This window comes from Panthera onca, unplaced genomic scaffold, assembly GCF_046562875.1.
Source record: "Panthera onca isolate mPanOnc1 unplaced genomic scaffold, mPanOnc1 haplotype 2 h2.h2tg000212l_path, whole genome shotgun sequence".
Taxonomy (NCBI): domain Eukaryota; kingdom Metazoa; phylum Chordata; class Mammalia; order Carnivora; family Felidae; genus Panthera; species Panthera onca.
This window is the reverse complement of record NW_027675841.1, coordinates 48,723-69,201: the sequence shown is the minus strand read 5'-3', so window position 1 is coordinate 69,201 and position 20,479 is coordinate 48,723. Positions and strand designations below refer to the sequence as shown.

Genomic DNA, 20,479 nt, shown 5'->3' with positions numbered 1-20,479 from the left:
ACCAGGCCAGACACATACTGACTGGGGAGGGTTGAAAAGCAAGTACTATGCTACCTAAATTACCTCTCTCAACTAAAGTTAAATTTTTTTTAATGTTTGTTTTATTTTTGACAGAGAGAGAGAGAGAGAGAGACAGCATGAGTGGGGGAGGGGCAGAGAGAGAGGGAGATACAGAATCTGAAACAGGCTCCAGGCTCCAAGCTGTCAGCAGAGTCCAACATGGGGCTTGAACTCACAGACAGCGAGATCATGACCTGAGCCGAGGTTGGATGCTCAACTGACTGAACCACCCAGGCACCCCTCTCAACTAAAGTTAAAAAAAAAACAGTAGAAGAAAATCTGTGCTTTTTTTTTTTATTTTTTTTATTTTTAGTGTTTATTTGAGGGAGAGAGACAGAGTACGAGCAGGGGAGGGGCAGAGAGAGAGGGAGACACAGAATCTGAAGCAGGCTCCAGACTCTGAGCTGTCAGCACAGAGCTGGATACGGGCTCAAACTCACAAACCACGAGATCATGACCTGAGCCAAAGTCAAAAACGCTCAACTGACCAAGCCACCCAGGCGCCCTGAAAATCTGTGCTTTAAAGAAAAGAACATTTAAGAAGAAAAACTGTCGGTTCCACACCCCCAAATAGGTCATTTTGGCAGAGTGATCATCTTGAACACATCACTGGTCAATGTCCATGCAACTTTATTTTTTTTCTCACTTGGTATTTTTATAGTCTTTTAAAATAACTACATGGAATCCCATGCTGTGTCTCTACCATGATATTCTGTTGTGTTGCCATTAGGTGTTTGGCTCCTGTGCATTCTGTCACTGTTAGAGCCAACATTCTAGGCATACTCAGCCTGAGCTTTAGAATTTTGCTGATACTGCAGTACCTGAGAGCAGGATGTAGTAGTATGTGTATATGGAGCACTTTTCTAGGCTAGGCCAGTCTCACTTGTTGGGTCTTTATAGGTGCTGTCAGTTTGTGTCGAGGAAGATAACATTGTGAATTATGCAACCAGTGTGCTTCAAAATCCAGACCTTGGTCTGCGCTTGGCCATTCGTAGTAACTTGGCTGGGGCGGAGGAGTTATTCGTGAGAAAATTCACTACCCTCTTTGCACAGGGGAGCTATGCTGAAGCCGCCAAAGTAGCAGCATCTGCACCAAAGGTAATGGCCCTACAACACTGTGTACCAATCTGAGAGTGAAATAAATTATAAAAGCATTCCACTACTGATGTTGGAGTGTGTTGCTGTTTTGTTAGTAGTTTTAGCTTTAAAATTTGTGCCAATGGCATGACAACAATGAGAAATCAACAAAAAGCACAATCCTGCTGCAACAACATTTTTTTATTCTCTTCCAGTTCTCATCTACGTACATACATACATATTTCTCATGCAGCTTCTTAGCTTAGGAAATACAGAACTGTATTATACATCAAGTAGTTGTACCCTGTTTTATTTAGTCATATTCTGCTCTCGACTTTCTCTGCTCATCTAGAGTGTAACAGTACTGCTTAGGGCATTTTTTTCTGTTTATTTCATTAGGATAAATTGTCCGAGGCCTAGATCTGCTCCTAAGTAAATAAAGGGTTTTGAGTTGCTTTTCATTGAAACGATTTCTTCTTTCAAGGGATACTTATGAACAAACCATTTCTAGTCTTCACGCATGACTTTTGAGTATTTTGAATTAGAACATAATAATGGTAGAACTTCACTATTGCCAGGCTGATTTAAAAGCCTAATTCTCACTGCAGCATGCTAGGGAGGAAGTTTCTTCCTAGAAGTCACCTGTGAGACTGAGACTCGCTGTGCTTGTGGTTTTTGCTGAAGGTGGAAGCCATTGCCTTGGTAGAGGACTTTCTGTCCCTGACAATTCTGTGTGGAATTTCCATCGGCAATTTTTTTTTTAATATTTATTTATTTTTGAGAGAGAGAGCGAGAGACTGTGGGTGAGTGGGGGAGGGGCAGAAAGAGAGGGAGACACAGAATCCGAAGCAGGCTCCAGGCTCCAAGCTGTCAGCACAGAGCCTGACATGGGGCTCAAACCCACAAACTGTGAAGTTGGCTGCTGAACCAACTGAGCCACCCAGGCACCCCAGCGATTTTTTTTTTTTTAATACAAGCGAATTAAGTAAAGGGACAGCCTTTGAGTACAGCATAACAACCTACATTTCCATTTGTCATAGGGAGTCCTGCGTACCAGTGACACAGTTCGGAAGTTCCAAAGTATTCCCGCCCAGCCTGGGCAGGCCTCTCCTTTGCTCCAGTACTTTGGAATCCTCCTTGACCAGGGTCAGCTCAATAAACTTGAATCCTTAGAACTTTGCCGTCCAGTGCTTCAGCAGGGTCGCAAGCAACTCTTAGAAAAGTGGCTGAAAGAAGATAAGGTACAAACACTTATGAAATCACAGCCCTCAGCACAGTTATTAAACTAGATCACAGGTTCCTCTGGTCCTAATCTTGCCCTCTCTCTTTGGCACACCACAGCTGGAGTGTTCAGAAGAACTTGGAGATTTGGTTAAAACTGCTGACCCTACACTTGCTCTGAGTGTGTATCTTCGGGCAAATGTGCCAAGCAAGGTTATCCAGTGTTTTGCAGAAACAGGCCAATTCCAGAAAATTGTCCTCTATGCCAAAAAGGTAATACATGCCTAACCATTAGCATTTCACAGATAATGAATTTGTGGTAGGTGGTTGCTGATTCTGAAGTTTATAAAATACCCTTCCTTCTCTGGAAGTGCTTTGGTATGAGTTGTCGGTGTTGCTGCTAGCATCTGTCATTCGGTGATAATGATTCTCTTCTCTTCAGTTTTTTATTTTCCTGTCTTATTTTTACAGTCCTTCCAGTTCCCTTCCACTTGGGGATTTTCCTGTAATTTTTTTCTTTTTCTCCCTTCTCCCTCGTGCCCCTCAGCACCGTCTGTGTGTTAAATCCATGTTTTAGCGGGCTTCCACTGCAGCTTGTGCCCAAAGCTCACTGGACGACGTGCTGGGTTTCGTCAGAGCTTGCACACTGGTTTGGATGACTTCTTTATGGTCCAGGCTGTTTGTGTAGTTGATTGTGTCTCTGCATACATGGCAGCGCCTTGAAGTGGATGTTGTATTTGGCAGAGATCCTGCACATACGCATGCTAATATTGCTCCTCATTTCTTTGTAAACACAGGTTTAAAACAAAGGATGGGAGCTTTTTTTTTAAATACTCAAGGTGTTTTATTTTTTTGATGGGTGTTACCTTGCCTCTAGGTTGGCTATACCCCAGACTGGATCTTTTTACTGAGGAGTGTGATGAGAATCAGCCCAGACCAGGGCCTGCAGTTTTCTCAAATGCTAGTGCGAGATGAGGAGCCATTGGCCAATATTGACCAGGTGAGCATGAGTTGTTTGGGATAGCTTTTTATGGCTTTGTATAATTGTCAATAAGATTCCTTTTTATTTGTTTTTCTCTTACCAGTGTCTTCCAGTCTAAAAAAATCTGATGTATTTTGTCTTCTATTCTTTTATTATTTGAATACTGTCACTTACCTTTGTTTTGAAGTATTTTAGAGGATTCATCTGTCAGGTTGTGAGAATGTTATTTCTTTTGTGTGGTGGTTGGTGGTGGGGAGTGAGGATGTCATTTTAAAATGGTAGCCCCACTTCATTATCCTCTGCTGACTAAGGCCACCTGAACTCTCTCTGTGTACTGGTTACGGTAAGTGCTCTCAGGTCTGTAGACTTTCATCCTGTGGGTGTTTGGCTCATCTGGAGTTAGGTGAACATGAGACCATTATTTTAGCATAACACACTTAGTGTGTAGACATAAACACATGTCAAGTTACCTTCAGTAAACTGGGTAAAATGGGCTCTGGGTAATACAAAGAGAGATGTAACAAAGGTTGAAGCAAGGCAAAACCAACAGCTTGTATAGATGTAAGTGCATTCATACTGGGTTGATACATAGTGGAATTTGCAGGTAGTTTGGAGATCATGTTGAAAGGGTTTGAGCCAAATTTACATAGATACCAAGGGGAAAGAAGACTCCAGATTACATCTGGTTTATATTTCATATTTCTAAAGTATTTTTAATATAAACTTTCTCCTGTACTTTAAATATGGAAACAGTTACACAATCAGTAACTTCATTACCTATATATCACTTCTTACTAAGTCTTATTCTTTAACTTCTATTTAACTTTAATGATCGATGTCTAAGTCAGTGTTTGCAGTTTCCTAACTGTGCCTGAATAATGAGAGTATAAGGGCTAGACACCAGGTATTGACTGCCTCTAGGATTTGATTAAGTAACAGATTGTTAAGATTGCTTGAGTCCCTTCAAAGTACTTCCTTTGATTTACTTGAATAAAAATGCCCTGTTGGTGAGGATGATATGGGTGATAATAATTTCACAAAATTACCTAGAAAGTAATGGCTATGAATTACTTGAATTTTGATAATGAGAAAATGCAGGACAACTGGCTGGCTCAGTCAGCAGAGCATGCGACTCCTGATCTCGGGGTTGTGAGTTTGAGCCCCACATTGGGTGTAGAGATTACTAAAAAACTAAAATAAAAACTAAAAAAAAAAAGAGAGAAAATGCAAGGGAAGGAACTAATGGTTGAATTTCTAAATGAGATTCAATTTCAGGAGCTATCTGAATAGGAAAATAAAATAGTTTCCTTTGGATCAATATGTGGCTTTCAATCTGTTTCAGATTGTAGACGTTTTCATGGAAAACAGTTTAATTCAGCAGTGTACCTCCTTCTTGTTGGATGCCTTGAAAAATAATCGCCCAGCTGAGGGGCACCTCCAGACGCGCCTTTTGGAGATGAACCTGATTCACGCACCCCAGGCAAGTGACATTTCTAGGCTCTAACCATAGGACAGAGCACCTGTTTTACTTCTCTGTGGGACTTGCACACCTAAACACAGTGGCTTTGGGCTGGGATGTGCTCATGCCTCAGGGGGCACTCTCCAAGACTTTCCTGCAAGAAAGTTCTAGAATCCATGGTGCAAAACTTTCATAGAGACTTTTGCACCTGGGACATCTTTTCTTTTCGTTTTTCTTTTCTTCATTGTGGTAAAGTGCACATAACAAAATTTACCATTTTAGCCATTTTTTTGAAGTTTTTTTAAAATGTTTATTTATTTTGAGAGAGCGAGAGAGTGAGCACATGAGCAGAAGAGAGAATCCCAAGCAGGTTCCACACTATCAGCTCAGAGCCTGACGTGGGACTTGATCCCACTAACTGTGAGATCATGACCTGAGCCAAAATCAAGAGTCAGATGCTTAACCAACTGAGCCACCCAGGGACCCCTACCATTTTAGCCATTTTTAAGTGCATGATTTAGTGGCCTTAAGTACATTCACAGTATTGCGCAACCATTACCACTGTATATTTCCAGAACTTTTTATAATCATGAACAGAAAATCTGTATCCATTAAGCAGTAACTCCCCATTCCCTCCCCCAGCCCTTGGTAACTCCTGTTTCGCTTACTGTTTCTATGAATTTGCCTATTTTAGATACTTCATATAAGTAGAATCATATGATATTTGTCCTTTTTTCTGGCTTGTTCACTTAGTATATTGTCTTCAGGATTCATCCATGTTGTGACATACATCAGAATTTCATTCCTTTTTATGTCTGAATAATATTCCATCATATGTGTATGCCACATTTTCTGTACCTGTTTATTTGTTGATGACACTGGGTTGCTTTCACCCTGTAACTGTTGCAGATAGAGCTGCTAGGAGTATTGGTGTACAGGTATCAGTTTGAGTTCCTGTGTTCAGCTCTTTGGGGCATACATCCAGAAGTGGAATTGCCAAATTATATGGTAATTCTGTATGTAACTTGTTGCAGTACCACCATACTATATTTCAAGCATTACACCATTTTATATTCCCACCACAGTATATGAGTATTCCAATTTCTTCATATCCTTGCCAACACTTGTTATTTTCTGTGTATGTTTAAAAAATAATAATATCTAGGGGCACCTAGGTGGCTCAGTAGGTTTAGCATCTGACTTCAGCTCAGGTCATTATCTCATGGTTCATGGGTTTGAGCCCCATGTTGGGCTCTCTGCTGACAGCTCAGAGCCTGAAGCCTGCTTTAGATTCTGTGTCTCCCTTTCTGCCCCTTCCCTGCTCATGCTCTGTCTCTCTCTCTCAAAAATAAATAAACATTAAAAAAATAATAATAATAGCTATATGGGGCACCTGGGTGGCTCAGTCAGTTAAGCATCTAACTTTGGCTCAGGTCATGATCTCGTGGCTTGAGAGTTCAAGCCCCACATCAGGCTCTCTGTTGTCAGCGCAGAGCCAGCTTCAGATCATCTGTCCCCCTCCCTCTGCCCCTCCTCCAGTCTAGCTCTTTCTCTCTCTCAAAAATAAATAAGTTGGAAAAAAATAGCTATCCTAAATGAGTGTGAAGTGGTATGTCATTGTGGCAGTGCATTTCTTGACCTGAAAATTGGCGGGAGGGCTGTGATTTAAATCACATGTATATGCCTTTTCTTTTTTTGGTTAATTTTGGATATGTATGCAGGAAAGGAGTTTGAAAAATTCACATCAAGCTGTTAACCACAGTTGTCTGAGTGGACAGGATTGTCATTCACTTTGTTCTTTACTCACTTGTCTTCCGATTTCTTTTTGTTTATAATCATATATTGTTTTTTGATTAGGAAACAATAATTGTTAATTATATTGTTCTGTGATTTCAGGTTATTCAAATCCACAAGTTAGCTGCTGTTGTGTGGGTCATATCCCACCTCTAGGAAACAAAAGTGTTATTAATTTGCTGTTTGCTGTTCTGTTGAACTCTTATGACCAGATGATTATGTGTGATGATAGTTTTTAATAAATGAGCTTGGAAAGGGGTGCCTGGGTGGCTCAGTTGGTTAAGTGTCTGACTCTTTTTTTTTTTTAATGTTTTTGTTTATTTTTGAAGGAGAGAGAGACAGAGCATGAGCGGGGGAGGAGCAGAGAAAGAGGGAGACCTAGAATTTGAAGCAGACTCTAGGCTCTAAGCTGTCAGCACAGAGCCCAATGTGGGGCTCAAACTCACGAACTGTGAGATCATGACTTGAACCGAAGTCGGATGCTTAACCGACTGAGCCACCCAGGCACCCCAACTGTCTGACTCTTGATTTCAGCTCAGGTTATGATCTCATGGTGAGTTCGAGCCCCCCATTGGGCTCTGCGCTGGAGCACAAAGCTTGCTTGGGATTTCCTCTCTCTCTTCTCTCAAGATAAATAAACTTTAATTAATTAATTAGCAAGCTTTGAAACAGAAACTAAGCACCATTCAGGAACTGAGCAGATAGACCCTAAGAAGAGCCCAAACCCTAAAGAGGGGTAGGCTAAATGGGCACAATGCCCAAAACATTGGGGCAGTTCTCTCTGGATCTCAGAGGCTGGATGGTATTTTCTTTCTTGGCCCTTCTGTGTTTTTTGAGTTCTCTAAACTGCACTATTACTATAATAAGGGGGAACCTTTTTTAAAAAAGAGGATAGTAAGGACAAGTCTTAAGGAAACAAAGGGCGGGGGCATCAGATAAGCATCAGATATTACAAAACCCTGCTCTCAGCACTTGGTGTGGATTTCCTCTGCAGAGAGCCCAGAATGTACATTATCCTGGAACAACATGGTATTAGGCTAGGTCTGTGGTCACCATGTACTTGGTTTGTGCTCCATATCCTGGAAGAAATGGGAAAGAGTGTGTGTCTCATCAAGACTAGCTACTTATTAGATACTGAGAGTCAAGTTTGGTTGTTGACCCACTCATTCTTAGTCCAGAGGTTGCTTATTTAAAGATGATATTAAGCCTCATCAAAATTCTTTCCAGGAGGGTTAGTTGTTTTTCAGACATCCCCACACACACCTAATTCTGCCTTTAACCAAGTGGAGAAATTTTGTGAACACCAGTAGGATTTATTACTTCCAGGTCTAATCGTGACTGTTGCTAGTCCAACGATTGAGCTCATTAAAGAAGGAGGCCTTCGTAGACTCACGCCCTCACATTGACCATGACCTTGCCATAGAAAACTGTACAAATGTGATGGCTGAAAAGTCGGAACAATAGCCTGTACTGATCCCAGTAACATGCTTTAGGGCAAGGCCTCAGCCTTATTATACACATCTGACTCTGCACCTAGGAGGACAGAGCCTTGTTCGAAGAGGCCCAGGTGACTTGGAAGGATGGCTAGGGCTCTGCTCAGAGGTGGGCAAGGATCTAGACCTTGTGAAGCCCTTCTGTTTCATGAGCACTGTTCTGGAGCTGTGTCGTGGGGGTGTTGAGCAGCTGTTCTTAAAAAGTTATTGCCACTGTTCAGTTTTTCTTCCTGACGTCACCATTTCACAGGTTGCAGATGCCATTCTTGGAAATCAGATGTTTACTCATTATGATCGGGCCCACATCGCCCAGCTCTGTGAAAAGGCAGGCCTCCTGCAGCGTGCGCTGGAGCACTACACTGACTTATATGACATCAAGAGGGCTGTGGTCCACACTCACCTCCTCAATCCCGAGGTATGGTGCACCCTTGGGGCACTCCTGTTGTGATTGGCACACATCTGTCATTAGGGTCACATGCTCCTGAAGTTTCCTGTGTCCATGGTTGTGGGACTGTGGCATGTGTATTCCCTGTGCATGAGCCTCATCACTACTATACACAGTTTTCATTCAACCCACACACAAGCTTCACTTGCTCACCCATGCATCCGGACCCACGTTACCTCTTTCTTTCCATTTTCTACCTTTGACTTAGCCTAATAGAGAAAACCTATTAACATTGACAGCTCTAGCAGGATTGTCTGAAACTATTAGCAGAAGCTAATAGGTATTACATTTACATTTACAGAATAAGTTTTAGTATCACCTGTGGGGTTTTGCAGGGTGTGTGACAGCTTGATGACTATTAAGGTTAGTTATCCTGAGTTTACTCCCAGCTCTTACTTTTTTACCACAGTCCTTTTAAGTGAAAATTCTTTATATTTTTGACATTCAGTGGGAAAAATTGATCCAGTTATTTTGCCAGTGTTGGAAACATCTAGGATGGTACTTAGTTGTGGATTAACTCTTCCTTGCTTCCTAGTGGCTCATCAGCTTCTTTGGCTCCTTGTCAGTGGAGGATTCTTTGGCGTGTCTGCATGCTTTGCTGTCTGCCAGCATCAGACAGAACCTTCAGCTGTGTGTGCAGGTAGCCTCCAAGTACCATGAGCAGCTGGGCACACAGTCCCTGGTGGAGCTCTTTGAATCCTTCAAGAGTTACGAAGGTAAACTTCACACCCTCCAGCCGACTGCACCTTCTGCTCAGGTGTTGGTGTCTGCCTGCCCAGCCTCACAGACTTCCTTCAAGCCAAGCCAATGTATTGGTCAATGGCAGAAGATTTCTGCTGTCTAGTGTGTTACCCAGCTTAGGTAGCTTTTTTGGCATTTGCAAAGGAAGCATTTAGTTGGTTGGCATTGGGGTGGGGACACTTAGAATCCCCCTTGTGTCCCTGGAGCCTCTGTAGAACTGAGCATCTGTCACACAGTCTGCTGTAGAGTTCACCAATAAGCCTGAGCCGGTGGCACTAGAGTGCATGGTTCTGAGGGGTGGCCCCTTTGGCTTCCCCTGAGTAACAGTCCCATGGTGGCTGAGCAATGTGTGGCTGCTAGGCTGGCTGGCCTGATTGTGGTTGGCTTACTTTGCCCTCTTGTGGGCATCACACCAAGAATTTGCTGGTAGGAGGATGGCTTTCCCAGATGAGGGTCTCTTGGGGGCAGGCTGGGGCAGCGATAGAAGCAGAGCATTTGTCCAGTGAGGTGTTAAGCCACTGCCCTGTGCCCAGTGAGGTTGGGATGTTAGAGGAGTGAAGCTGCCTTCAGGGAGCTGCCCTTGTCACAAGACACCATTGCAGGAAAGGCTGCAGCAGGAATTAGGTTGCACTGGGCGGGGAGATGGCAATAGAGTAAGGTTAGTGGGAACTGTCTGCCTTCAGGGTTCTGGTTCCTTCCTCAGGTTATAACCGATGACCTCCTCCTCAGGGATAGTGGTCTTCTCTGGTGTATCTTGTCCTGCTGTTGTCACCAGTACCTCCTGGCCAGCTCCTGTGACAGTTAGGAGATGGTTAGCTTCTGATGAACAGTGTTGCTCTGTGACTCACCATGCACCCCAGTCCACAGTGGCTCCATGTGTGCCATCAGCTCGGTGTCAGGGAGCAGACTCTGTTTGGAGGCTCCCATTGGAAGCCTCTGCTTTCCTGTCCCTGGCATTTCTTTTTAGAGCAGCAGTCACACAGCCCTCTTAAGTTGCCTATTTGAATTATTCTTGAAGATAACCACCTAGGGTATGCCTGGCGCCCCCCCCCCCAGATGGATTCCATATACACATAGTATTTCATACAAGAACATCCCTCCCAAATTTGATGGAAATCTGACCAGCTATTTGGAGGAGATGCCAAAGCAAAAGAACTTCACATAGATTTTGTAAGTTGTGAGTGGGTAATGGGTGCTGGGAGACTGAAGCACTGTTGTTGTGGGCTGGGCTGCCAAGGGAAAGTGGCCTGTGACTGTGGAGAAGGCAGGTGGATATTATGAGGGCGTAAGATGGAACAGTCTCTCTTTGTAGGCCTCTTCTACTTCCTGGGCTCAATTGTGAACTTCAGCCAAGATCCAGATGTGCACTTGAAATACATTCAGGCTGCCTGTAAGACAGGACAGATCAAGGAGGTGGAGAGGATATGCCGGGAGAGTAATTGCTACAACCCAGAGCGGGTGAAGAATTTTCTGAAGGTGAGTGTGTCCTGGCATTGCCTCCTTCCTTGAGCAAACCATCAGCCAGCTGCCCAAGAGTTGGAAAGCTGGCTTTGTCTCTACCAGTGTTCCCTGGATCCTTAGTGCAGAGCTCTACTTTGGCCTAAAATTCTTATAGGAGTCCACTGTTAATTTTACAGCCCTTGAGGCTGTACTCTTAATTATCTGTTGTGTGAATAGAGGGAGTTAGTTTATCGATGCATTATGTTTCAGCAACATCCCAACTGTGCCCCTGTTAATTAGGTTGGGAAAGTCTACAGAAACAAATAAGCTACTCAGTGCTAGTGGCATAAAAAGCAAGAAGTATATTTCTTCCTGATGCACAGATTGGGGTGGGTGTAGAGGTAAGTGGGTGGCTTTCCCACCACCTTTCAAGGACTAGGCTGATGGCTGTTTTGCCATCTTCAGCCTACAACCTTGAGAGTTGCCTTCCTAGTCAACTGGAAGGAAAGAAAATTCAGAGAAGCTGGTATAGGTGGTTTTTAAAAAAATTTTTTTAATGTTTATTTTTGAGACAGAGAGAGACAGAGCACGAATGGGGGAGGGTCAGAGAGAGAGGGAAACACAGAATCCAAAGCAGGCTCCAGGCTCGGAGCTGTCAGCACAGCCAGACGCGGGGCTTGAACTCACAGACCGTGAGATCATGACCTGAGCCGAAGTCCGATGCTCAACTGAGTGAGCCACCCAGGCGCCCCTGGCATAGGTGGTTTTTATGGGTGAGGCTGCAGGTGGCATGTGCCATTTCAATTCTCATTCCACTGGAGGAAACATATGGCCACGCCCAGAACTGCAAGGGTGCAAGAGAACCTGAGAAGTGTCATGTAGGTATGGCCAAATGAGGGGAGGCATTATTGTGGTGGACTGCAGGGTAGGCAACAGCGCCCTGCACAGGCAGCCGATGTTCCATAGAGTATGGCTGCTTGTCCAGAAAGGCAGCCCTTACCGGCAAGTGTTCTCAAAAGTGGTCCTTTTTCTGGTGCCTGGTCTGGGTCAGATTTATACATAATGAGTGAGCTGCTTGTCTTAACCCAAAAGGTAATGGCTTTTGGACTAATTTGGAATGTTATTGCCAAATTTAGCAGAGCTCTTTTCTTCTTTAACCAAATAGTACTGTCTTTCTGTTACTTGTTTCCCAAGACAAACACCTTATCCCCAAAAGCAAATACATGTACCTTAAAACAACAGCATGTCTAGAACAAAGTCTCACCCTTGAGTCTCCTTGGGGCCACTCTGCTAACAGAAGCAGTGCCATCTCTGTGCTGATTCATGGTCCCTGCAATCTAGCTCTGTGGGGTCTTCACTGCCTGCCTTGTTCTGTGCTTTTCATTACACAGGAGGCCAAGCTCACAGACCAGCTTCCTCTCATCATCGTGTGTGATCGGTTTGATTTTGTACATGACCTTGTCCTGTACTTATACCGCAACAACCTGCAGAAGTACATCGAAATCTACGTTCAGAAGGTACTGCTGGGACCATCACTGCCGGCTCCCAGGTGACACCCGGCTGCCTTTGTGCCTTGGTTGCTGGTAATAGTCTATACCTGAGAGGCTGCCTCTGACCCCTGAATGTATCTGAGACTGGTGGTATCTAAGCTTGGGCTGCCATAGCAGAATACCACAGACTGGGTGGCTTAAGCAATAGATATTTATTGCTAACAATTCTAGAATATAGACATCCAAGATCAAGGTGCTGACCCTACCACCTTGGGTTGGTTCTTCCTGAGACCACTCTCCTTGGCTTACAAATGGCCAGCTTCTCACTGTGTTTTTTATATGGCCTTTTCTCTGATTAGGGCCCTACCGTTTGACCTTACTGAACCATAATTATCTCCTTCCAGGCCATTCTTCCAATACAGTCACATTAGGGACTAGAGCTTCACAGTTTGCATTCCATCTACCACAGGAGCTCTTTCAGACAGCCACGTTGTCCAAATCTTTGGGGACTTGTAGCAGTGACCTGTGCCTGCAGCACTGAAGTCACCACCTTGACCATTCTAGGTCAACCCTAGCCGGATCCCTGCTGTGGTTGGAGGGCTGCTTGATGTGGATTGTTCTGAGGAAGTAATTAAAAACTTAATCATGGTGGTGAGAGGACAGTTTTCCACTGATGAGCTGGTGGCTGAAGTAGAAAAAAGAAACAGGTAAGGGATCCTAGCTCGGTATCTTCTCTTGCCCCTGGGTTCTAGTGTTTGTGGTTAAGCCTATGACTGATTTCCTGAGAGCCCTTTTCAGTTAGCCTCCAGGCCCCAAGACTGACTGTCTCTGTAGCTGGTCTTTCTTGTAACAAATCTTAGATCCAGTAGTGAGTTACTTGCTATTGGTATTGCAGATCTTTGGGAAAAACTTAACAATTGAAATCAGTTTGGAACTCAAGTCTGTTTTGGTCCCTAGAACAACCTGAAGTTAATGGAATGAGATTTTTGTTTGTTTCTAGAAGCAACCTTCACAGTTCAGGGTCTGCCCTGGAGGTTTTGAATGTTAGTTTTGAGACGCTTACGGTGTTCTTCCTTCTTTCAAAGGCTAAAGCTGCTTCTTCCCTGGCTGGAGTCCCGGAGTCACGAAGGCTGTGAAGAGCCTGCCACTCACAATGCTCTTGCCAAGATCTACATCGACAGCAACAACAGCCCCGAGCGCTTCCTGAGAGAAAATGCTTACTATGACAGCCGCGTGGTGGGCCGCTACTGTGAGAAGCGGGACCCACATCTGGCCTGCGTTGCCTATGAGCGGGGGCAGTGTGACCTTGAGCTCATCAAGGTGGGCAGCAGATAGACTTAACTGCCAGGTTTTGCTCTGGCTTCAAATGCAGGCTCTGTGGGGGCTCATGAGGGCCTCCTCTGAGCCCCACAATTGCAGGTCATTTGTTACATTTCTATTAACAACTTGGTTTCTTTTTAATTCAGATGCCTTGTTTGCTACCTGCTTATGCCCTGTTTGTATATTGTACTTATAGGTATGGCTGGCCCTGAGTCTGACCTGTCAGCCTTCTGCTGCAGTCCTCCTTGTTACCTAATGTCCTGAGGGCAGAATTCAACCTGTTAGCCTGACTCAGGAGGTCCTCTGTGAACTGCAATCCTGTCCTCGCCAGTCTGACTGCCTCCCCTCTTGCCTTTCTATCCTGGATGCCTCTGTCCCATTTGCCCTTGCACTACCTGCTCTTCTTTTTAGGGCAGCTTCTTACACGTGCCCTCACCAACTCTTCCCAACCTCAGAGCTCTTTCTGACCCCTCTTTGGAACAACCCCCCAGGTCTACTTTCCTCAGTCCTGGCTTGCATCTACATGTATTCAGTTAGTTAAGTATCAAATAGTGACCTAAAACTCCAGAAATCTCATGTAGGTGTACCCAATGTTTGTTTGACTGTAAGATCCATAGGCAGTTGGTCTGTTTGCCCTGAGCATCTCAGAATATCTGACAACATGGTAGAAACTCAGCAACTAGGGAAGGAGAGTCAAGCATACAGAGCCAAAACTCAAGAGCAGTGCAACAGTTTCTCATCCTGCTCTGGCTTTTGACACTGGCCATCCAAGTGGCAGGCTGGGTTAACATAGCACCTGCCTCGAGGGAGCAGGTTTGTGTGAAGTTGGGACTTTAGTTTGATACCATAAGCCACATTTTGGCTGAATTTACCACCTTTTTATTAAAGCTCAGTTCAGTGACCTCTCAGGGATCTTTGCACCCATCTGTCCTATCTGGTGATATACAGTAGACATCGCCTTTTAGTAAGGCAGAATTCAGACAAGAAAAAAAATGTTCATTAAGGTCTGATGTATCAGAAGGAGAAGTAAGATTTTAGTGCAGGCCAGAGTAGGCCTGCTCTTGGCCTCATGCCATGCATGTGTGAACAGCCTGTGGACACACACGCAGTGTGTGGACACACACACTTAGCCTTGTGCCTGGCATCTGGTACCCAGCCAGTCTGATTCCCACCAGGCCTTAGCAAGTGTCTCACACATTGAAATGTTCCAGTGGTGTTTGGTTTCTTGGAGATGTATTAGAGCACTAAAATAAGGGTCTCAAGTTCGATCAATGAAAGCATATTTTAAAGTTTATAGGCCTTGGGATGCCTGAGTGGCTCAGTCGGTTAAGTATCCAACTCATGATTTTGGCTCCGGTCATGATCCCAGGGTTGTGAGATGAAGCCCCATGTCAGGCTCTGTGCTAAGTGTGGAGTCTGCTTAGGATTCTCTCTCTCCCTCTACCCCTCTCCCCAACTTGTGCATGTGTGCACTCTCTCTCTCTCTCCCCCCTCCCTCTCCCTCTAAAAATAAAAAAAGAAAGTTTATAGGCCTTGAAATACTGTAGCATATATGCTGTTTTATATCAGTTCTGGGCTATTCTGATAACACTTTAGAGATGGTGACTATTTAAATTTAAATTAGCTAAAAATTAAAAACTTAGTTTCTCTTTCCTACACTGCATTCCGTAGCATAGACCTAGAACATTTTTATTGTCTCAGAAAGTTCTGGGCAGCACCACTTTAGGGCAACAGGTTGATGTTGAGAGGAGCTGCCACACACCCATACCCACTCTTAAGTTGTTGTAAACTGAGAAACTCATGTTTTGAGGTAACATATTGCTCTGAGGAGTTCATTGTCACCCCTTTGGGATGCTGCTCATCCTGTGTCGAAGTCCTATTACTCGCTTGGGTTCCAACTGACACCAAACAAGTGTCAGGGACAGAGGGAACTGACTGGAGTGGGTCCCCCACATAATGTCCATTGGTTGGCTGTTTGCGTTACACACACTAGTATGCTCATTTCAGGTCTGCAATGAGAATTCTCTGTTCAAAAGTGAGGCCCGTTACCTGGTGCGCAGGAAAGATCCAGAGCTCTGGGCTCATGTCCTTGAGGAGACCAACCCTTCCAGGCGACAGCTGATTGACCAGGTGAGGAATGGAAATGGGAGTGTATATATGCATGCCTGTGTTTTGCCTTCTCATTATCATGTGGCCAAAGTGACTAGTTGTGACGTTATGTCTGAAACATCTTTAGATGCATGACCAGACAATCTTGTGAATCTTCTCTGGAGTTGTTCATTGATTAGAGTAGAGTTGGCCCTGATCTCCAAAGCGGGAATGTGCTGCCCCAGTAAAAGGAATATCTAATGGCATGACTGCATGCTGGATCCTTAGTATTTTTTTAGCTCAGTCCCCATTGACACAAGATAAGTGGCTCTCAAGATTGTCTCAGCTAGATCTGCCTTTGTTGAGGAACCCCTGCACCCTTGTGACCATCCAGCACCTTCTCGGAGCTGGGGCACAATGCCAAGGCCAGGGCTCTTCCTGGGTGCAGCCTGGCAGGCTTCACTGGGCTTCCTGAAGCTTCGGGTAGCAGATGGTACTTCACCATCCTCACCTTCTGCTGGGCACACTTTTTGGAAGTGGGCTAAGATCAAAGTAGGAACAATATCCTGGTCCCAACAAGTGGGCTCCAGTCCTGAGTGGATCAGCTAAAGTGCCCCGACTCCTTTGTATGCATTACCAACCACTAGGTACACTTGTTGGGCTTCACCTGTATCTCCACTAAATTCACCTTCTTGTTTTCTGTCCACTGTTCCTCATGTCTGTGCCATTATCCTTTTCTTAATTAACTTTATTTTGGAACGCTTTTAGATGGATAGAAGCCTGTGTTATTTTGGATCTTATTATATCAACTTTGGACTTACCCATCTCTCAGATTCATCGAGACTTGACAAAGACATTGAGCAGCAAAGGGCCTGGGACAGAGTAGGTTTAGATTCTGCTAGAGATCTACAAATTTGCAGACAACAGGTATTTCTCCAGGTGTTGACCTGGCATGTCTTGTAGGTTATGTTGCATTGGCACAGGGATGAGCAGCTTTAACACTGCACTGAACTGAAGCCAGCAGGTACCTTTTGGTCTCCCTGTGTCTGTGAAGCTGCTGGTGCTCTCATTATATCTGCTGTGACTGAATATTCATAGCCGCCTCCTGGAGGCATTCACCTACTGTGCCTCTCTAATTAGAGGGACCACATGATGGCAGTGGCAGACTGCTTTTAGGTCTGTAGTAGAAGCTTATTATGGAAAGTTTACTTAGAAAAAGCAACTTCCTGAGGTAACTTAGGTTAGGCATCCTGTTGACTCAAATAGATGGTAAAAATATATTTTTGCCCTTAAAACAACCAGTGTGTATTTAAAGTACTCTTAAGGTTTTTAAGAATGGGCAGATACCATGATGGCAGGAAATGGTACTTCCTACTCTGGATGAATTCTGTGTGCTGTCACACTTCTCTTTTCCCTCAAGTATACCCTTTTAATTATCTCTCTGATAGCCCCTTTTCTCAAACAACTCTGCATAACTGTTAGGATTATTATAAACTCCTCAGAAGAACTTTTGTATTTTATGGTGCCATTTAGTATACAGTGGCCACTTGCAAGGTGAACTGGGCTGACTTTGATTCTGGTTCCATTGCAGCCCTCCTGTTTGCAGGGTGAAAGTTTATGGCCAGAGATGTCATATTAGCTGTGTCATACCTTCTCTGAGCTGTCTGTTCTCTCTCATTAATGCATTGCTATTCCCTACCCCTGATGAACACCAGAAACTTGGCAAAACTGATCCCGAAGTCACCAAAGGCCCCTGGCACAAAACACAAGGAGAATAAGCTGGCCATCTAGCCTGCTGTTATTTGGGAAGTGTACTCTTTAGAAAAATGTCTTTTCAGGGCACCTTGGTGGCTCAGTCATTTAAGCGTCTGACTAGATTTCAGCTCAGTTCATGATCTCATCGTTCATGAGTTGGAGCCCCACATCGGGCTCTGTGCTAAGAGCGCGGAGCCTGCTTAGGATTCTCTCACCCCCTCTCTCTGCCCTTCCCCTGCTCATGCTCTCTCTCCCTCAAAATAAATAAATAAACATTAAAAGGAAAAAAAAAGAAAGAAAGAAACGTCTTTTCCCCCAGTTGTGAGTTTTCTTGTAGGTGAGACACCCATAATTGGATGAGGGGTGTATGGCCAGGCTTTTGTCAGTCTTTCTCTAAGGGCGTGCTTCTGAGGGCTCTATAGTGCAGGGTACATTCTACTTCATGCCTGGAAGTGGGCTGGACCTCAGCAGTGTGGTGCTCTAGGCTAGCAAGACCTTCATTAGAATGGTGTCTTCACGGGCGCCTGGGTGGCTCATGGCTCAGTCAGTTGAGCATCAGACTTAGGAGGTTATGATCTTGTGGTTCGGGAATTCAAGCCCTTCGTAGGGCTCACTGCTGTCAGTGCAGAGTCTGCTTCTGGCTCTCTGTCCCCCTCTCTCTGCCCCTCCCTCATTTGCACTCTCTCCCTCTCAAAAATAAACAAACATTTAAAAAAGAAAAAAAAAGTACATTTAAAAAAAAAGAGTGGTGTCTTCATTACAGAAATGGAAGCCATTTTGCTATGAACAGTGACCAAAAAAAAAAAAAAACCAAACAAACAAAGATGAAAGCAAACATGCATTTCAGCTTCCTATTTAGTGCACTCTTACTGGCTTTGGAGTAAATTTACAGTATGGTCATTGGGGCAGAGATGAGTCTAACCCCAATTAGAGAAAAACTAACTGCCAAAATAAAGCAAACAGAATCCCTGAAACTAATGCCTTTAGACAAGCTTCTCTTTTTGCCTTGAGAAATCTCCTATGTTCTCCTGTGTCTGTTTCAGACTACCATGGAGGTATCCTTCCCTTCTGTTTAACTTCAAGGATAGTCTTGAATTGACTTAACTAACCAAGTTCTTTCAAATGATTTTTAAAACCAGGTGGTACAGACAGCATTGTCAGAAACACAGGATCCTGAAGAGGTCTCAGTCACTGTCAAGGCCTTCATGACAGCTGATCTGCCTAATGAACTGATTGAGCTGCTGGAGAAGATTGTTCTGGATAACTCAGTCTTTAGTGAGCACAGGTGAGGGTATGCTGAGGGTAGCTGCTAACTCAGTCAGATTCAAGCACCTGCCTGATGTTCACTTTTCATTACAGTTTTGTCTCACCTTATCTGCCCAGCCTTATTGGCTGCTCCTCAGACATGTAGCCAGTCTTCTCACTGTGTTCTGTATCTTCAGACCTACCTGTATCTTCTAACCCAACCTAAATCCTGCTTTTTCCAGGACACTGTCCTTCCTCTTGCTGCTCTGGCCTGCATTGTTCTTTAACCTCACTGCTAAGAAAGGGAACTAATATTCATTAGGGGCTACTATGTCCCAAGTATGTTAAACTCTTGAAATCATTAACAAAAGTTTGAAAGCAAATGTCAAGAAAATTAAATCTGGGCATGTATTAGGGAAGATTTGCTGGAGATGTAATGTAGAAGTATGATGAGTAGGAGCTTGGGTAGGAAGAACATTCTAGGCAGAAACAACAGCATGGACAGACACCTTGGAAGTAATAAAATGTGCTTCAGTATGGTCACATCCAGCATTTATCTCCACTTTAAAATTCATTATCAGGGGTGTCTGGACGGCTCAGTTGGTTGAGCGTCCAAGTTCGGCTCAGGTCATGATCTCACAGTTCGTGAGTTCAAGCCCTGCGTAGGGCTCTGTGCTGACAGCTCAGAACCTGGAGCCTGCTTTGGATTCTGTGTCTCCCTCTTTCTCTGTCCCTCCTCTGCTCATGCTCTCTCTCTCTCTCTCAAAAATAAGTAAACATTAAAAAAAAAAGGAGGAAGAAGAGCCTGCCTTGTAACAAGGCTTCAGAGAATTCTGAGATAACATTCCAAGAAATAATGAGCTAATAGTAAAAATATTGAAAAAATGCATAAGGAAACAAGGCTCTATTAGTAAGAACTAGCAATAAAACAGGGTAGACTCAGATCTGCCTAAAGGGACTATGGGTATTGGAATTATCAGGCACAGAATATAAAATTGAATGTAATGTGTTTAAGTACCCAAAAACAATATCAAGCAGATTTTTTTTAATGCCAGATAACTTTGATAAATAAAAATAAACTTACATAGTTGGATTTGAAGTAAACTCTAAATGGGTTTAGTGGCATTAGAGAATAAATGAATGGAAAGATAGATGTGAAGAAATTGCAAGAATGTAGCCAAGACACACAGATGGAAAATGTGAAAGAGTTTAAGAGGTGCACAGGTTAAAGGAAGACCTAATCAGGGCCTCAGAGAGAACAGGGAATGAGACACTGTTTGGAGGGAAAATGATGGAGATTTTAACAGAACTGATAGTTTAGTTCTCAATATCAGGAAGACCAGCAAATCCCAAGGAGGATTAATTTTTTTAAGGTTTTTTTTTTTTAAAGTTATTGTTTTGAGAGAGAGCATGTGAGCAGGGTAGGGCCAGAGAGGTAGGGAGAGAGAGAATCCCAAGCAGGCTCCATGCTGTCAGCACAGAGCCTAGTGTGTGGCTCAAATCCATGAACTTCAAGATCTTGACCTGAGCTGAAACCAAGAGTCGGAAGCTCGACCAACTGAGCCACCCAGGCACCCTAGGAGGATTAATTTTTTAAAACCACCATTACACACATTATAGCAAACTGTGGGACATCAAAAAACAAAAACAAAAACTTTTTTAAGCACCCAGAGAGAAGATAGATTACCTATAAAGAAATATGAATTAGCAGACTTCTGAGCAGCTTCAGTAGAAGCCAAAGGATATGGGATGATATGACTCAGAGTGTATAACATAAGGTTAATGAGAAGTTGGAAATAAAAAAATAAAGGTAGGCAAATGCAAACCTAAAAATTCTGGTATTATACTGACATTGTATGTTAATATACT

The 20,479-nt window shown here is 43.9% G+C and overlaps 1 protein-coding gene across 2 annotated transcripts in view; it reads left to right on the top strand.

Annotated features, from left to right (window-relative positions):
• The window catches only part of LOC145715225 (clathrin heavy chain 2-like), a 102,650-nt gene that overhangs the window by 47,868 nt on the left and 34,303 nt on the right, over positions 1–20,479 (top strand). For both annotated transcript variants that reach the window (XM_081794918.1, XM_081794917.1), the window contains 13 exons: positions 961–1,158; positions 2,178–2,378; positions 2,479–2,631; positions 3,236–3,358; positions 4,683–4,820; positions 8,337–8,501; positions 9,067–9,247; positions 10,585–10,748; positions 12,104–12,229; positions 12,767–12,909; positions 13,288–13,522; positions 15,530–15,652; positions 18,505–18,650. In XM_081794918.1, the coding sequence (XP_081651044.1) occupies positions 961–1,158; positions 2,178–2,378; positions 2,479–2,631; positions 3,236–3,358; positions 4,683–4,820; positions 8,337–8,501; positions 9,067–9,247; positions 10,585–10,748; positions 12,104–12,229; positions 12,767–12,909; positions 13,288–13,522; positions 15,530–15,652; positions 18,505–18,650 (2,096 nt within the window). The remainder of the gene's footprint in view (positions 1–960; positions 1,159–2,177; positions 2,379–2,478; positions 2,632–3,235; positions 3,359–4,682; positions 4,821–8,336; positions 8,502–9,066; positions 9,248–10,584; positions 10,749–12,103; positions 12,230–12,766; positions 12,910–13,287; positions 13,523–15,529; positions 15,653–18,504; positions 18,651–20,479) is intronic.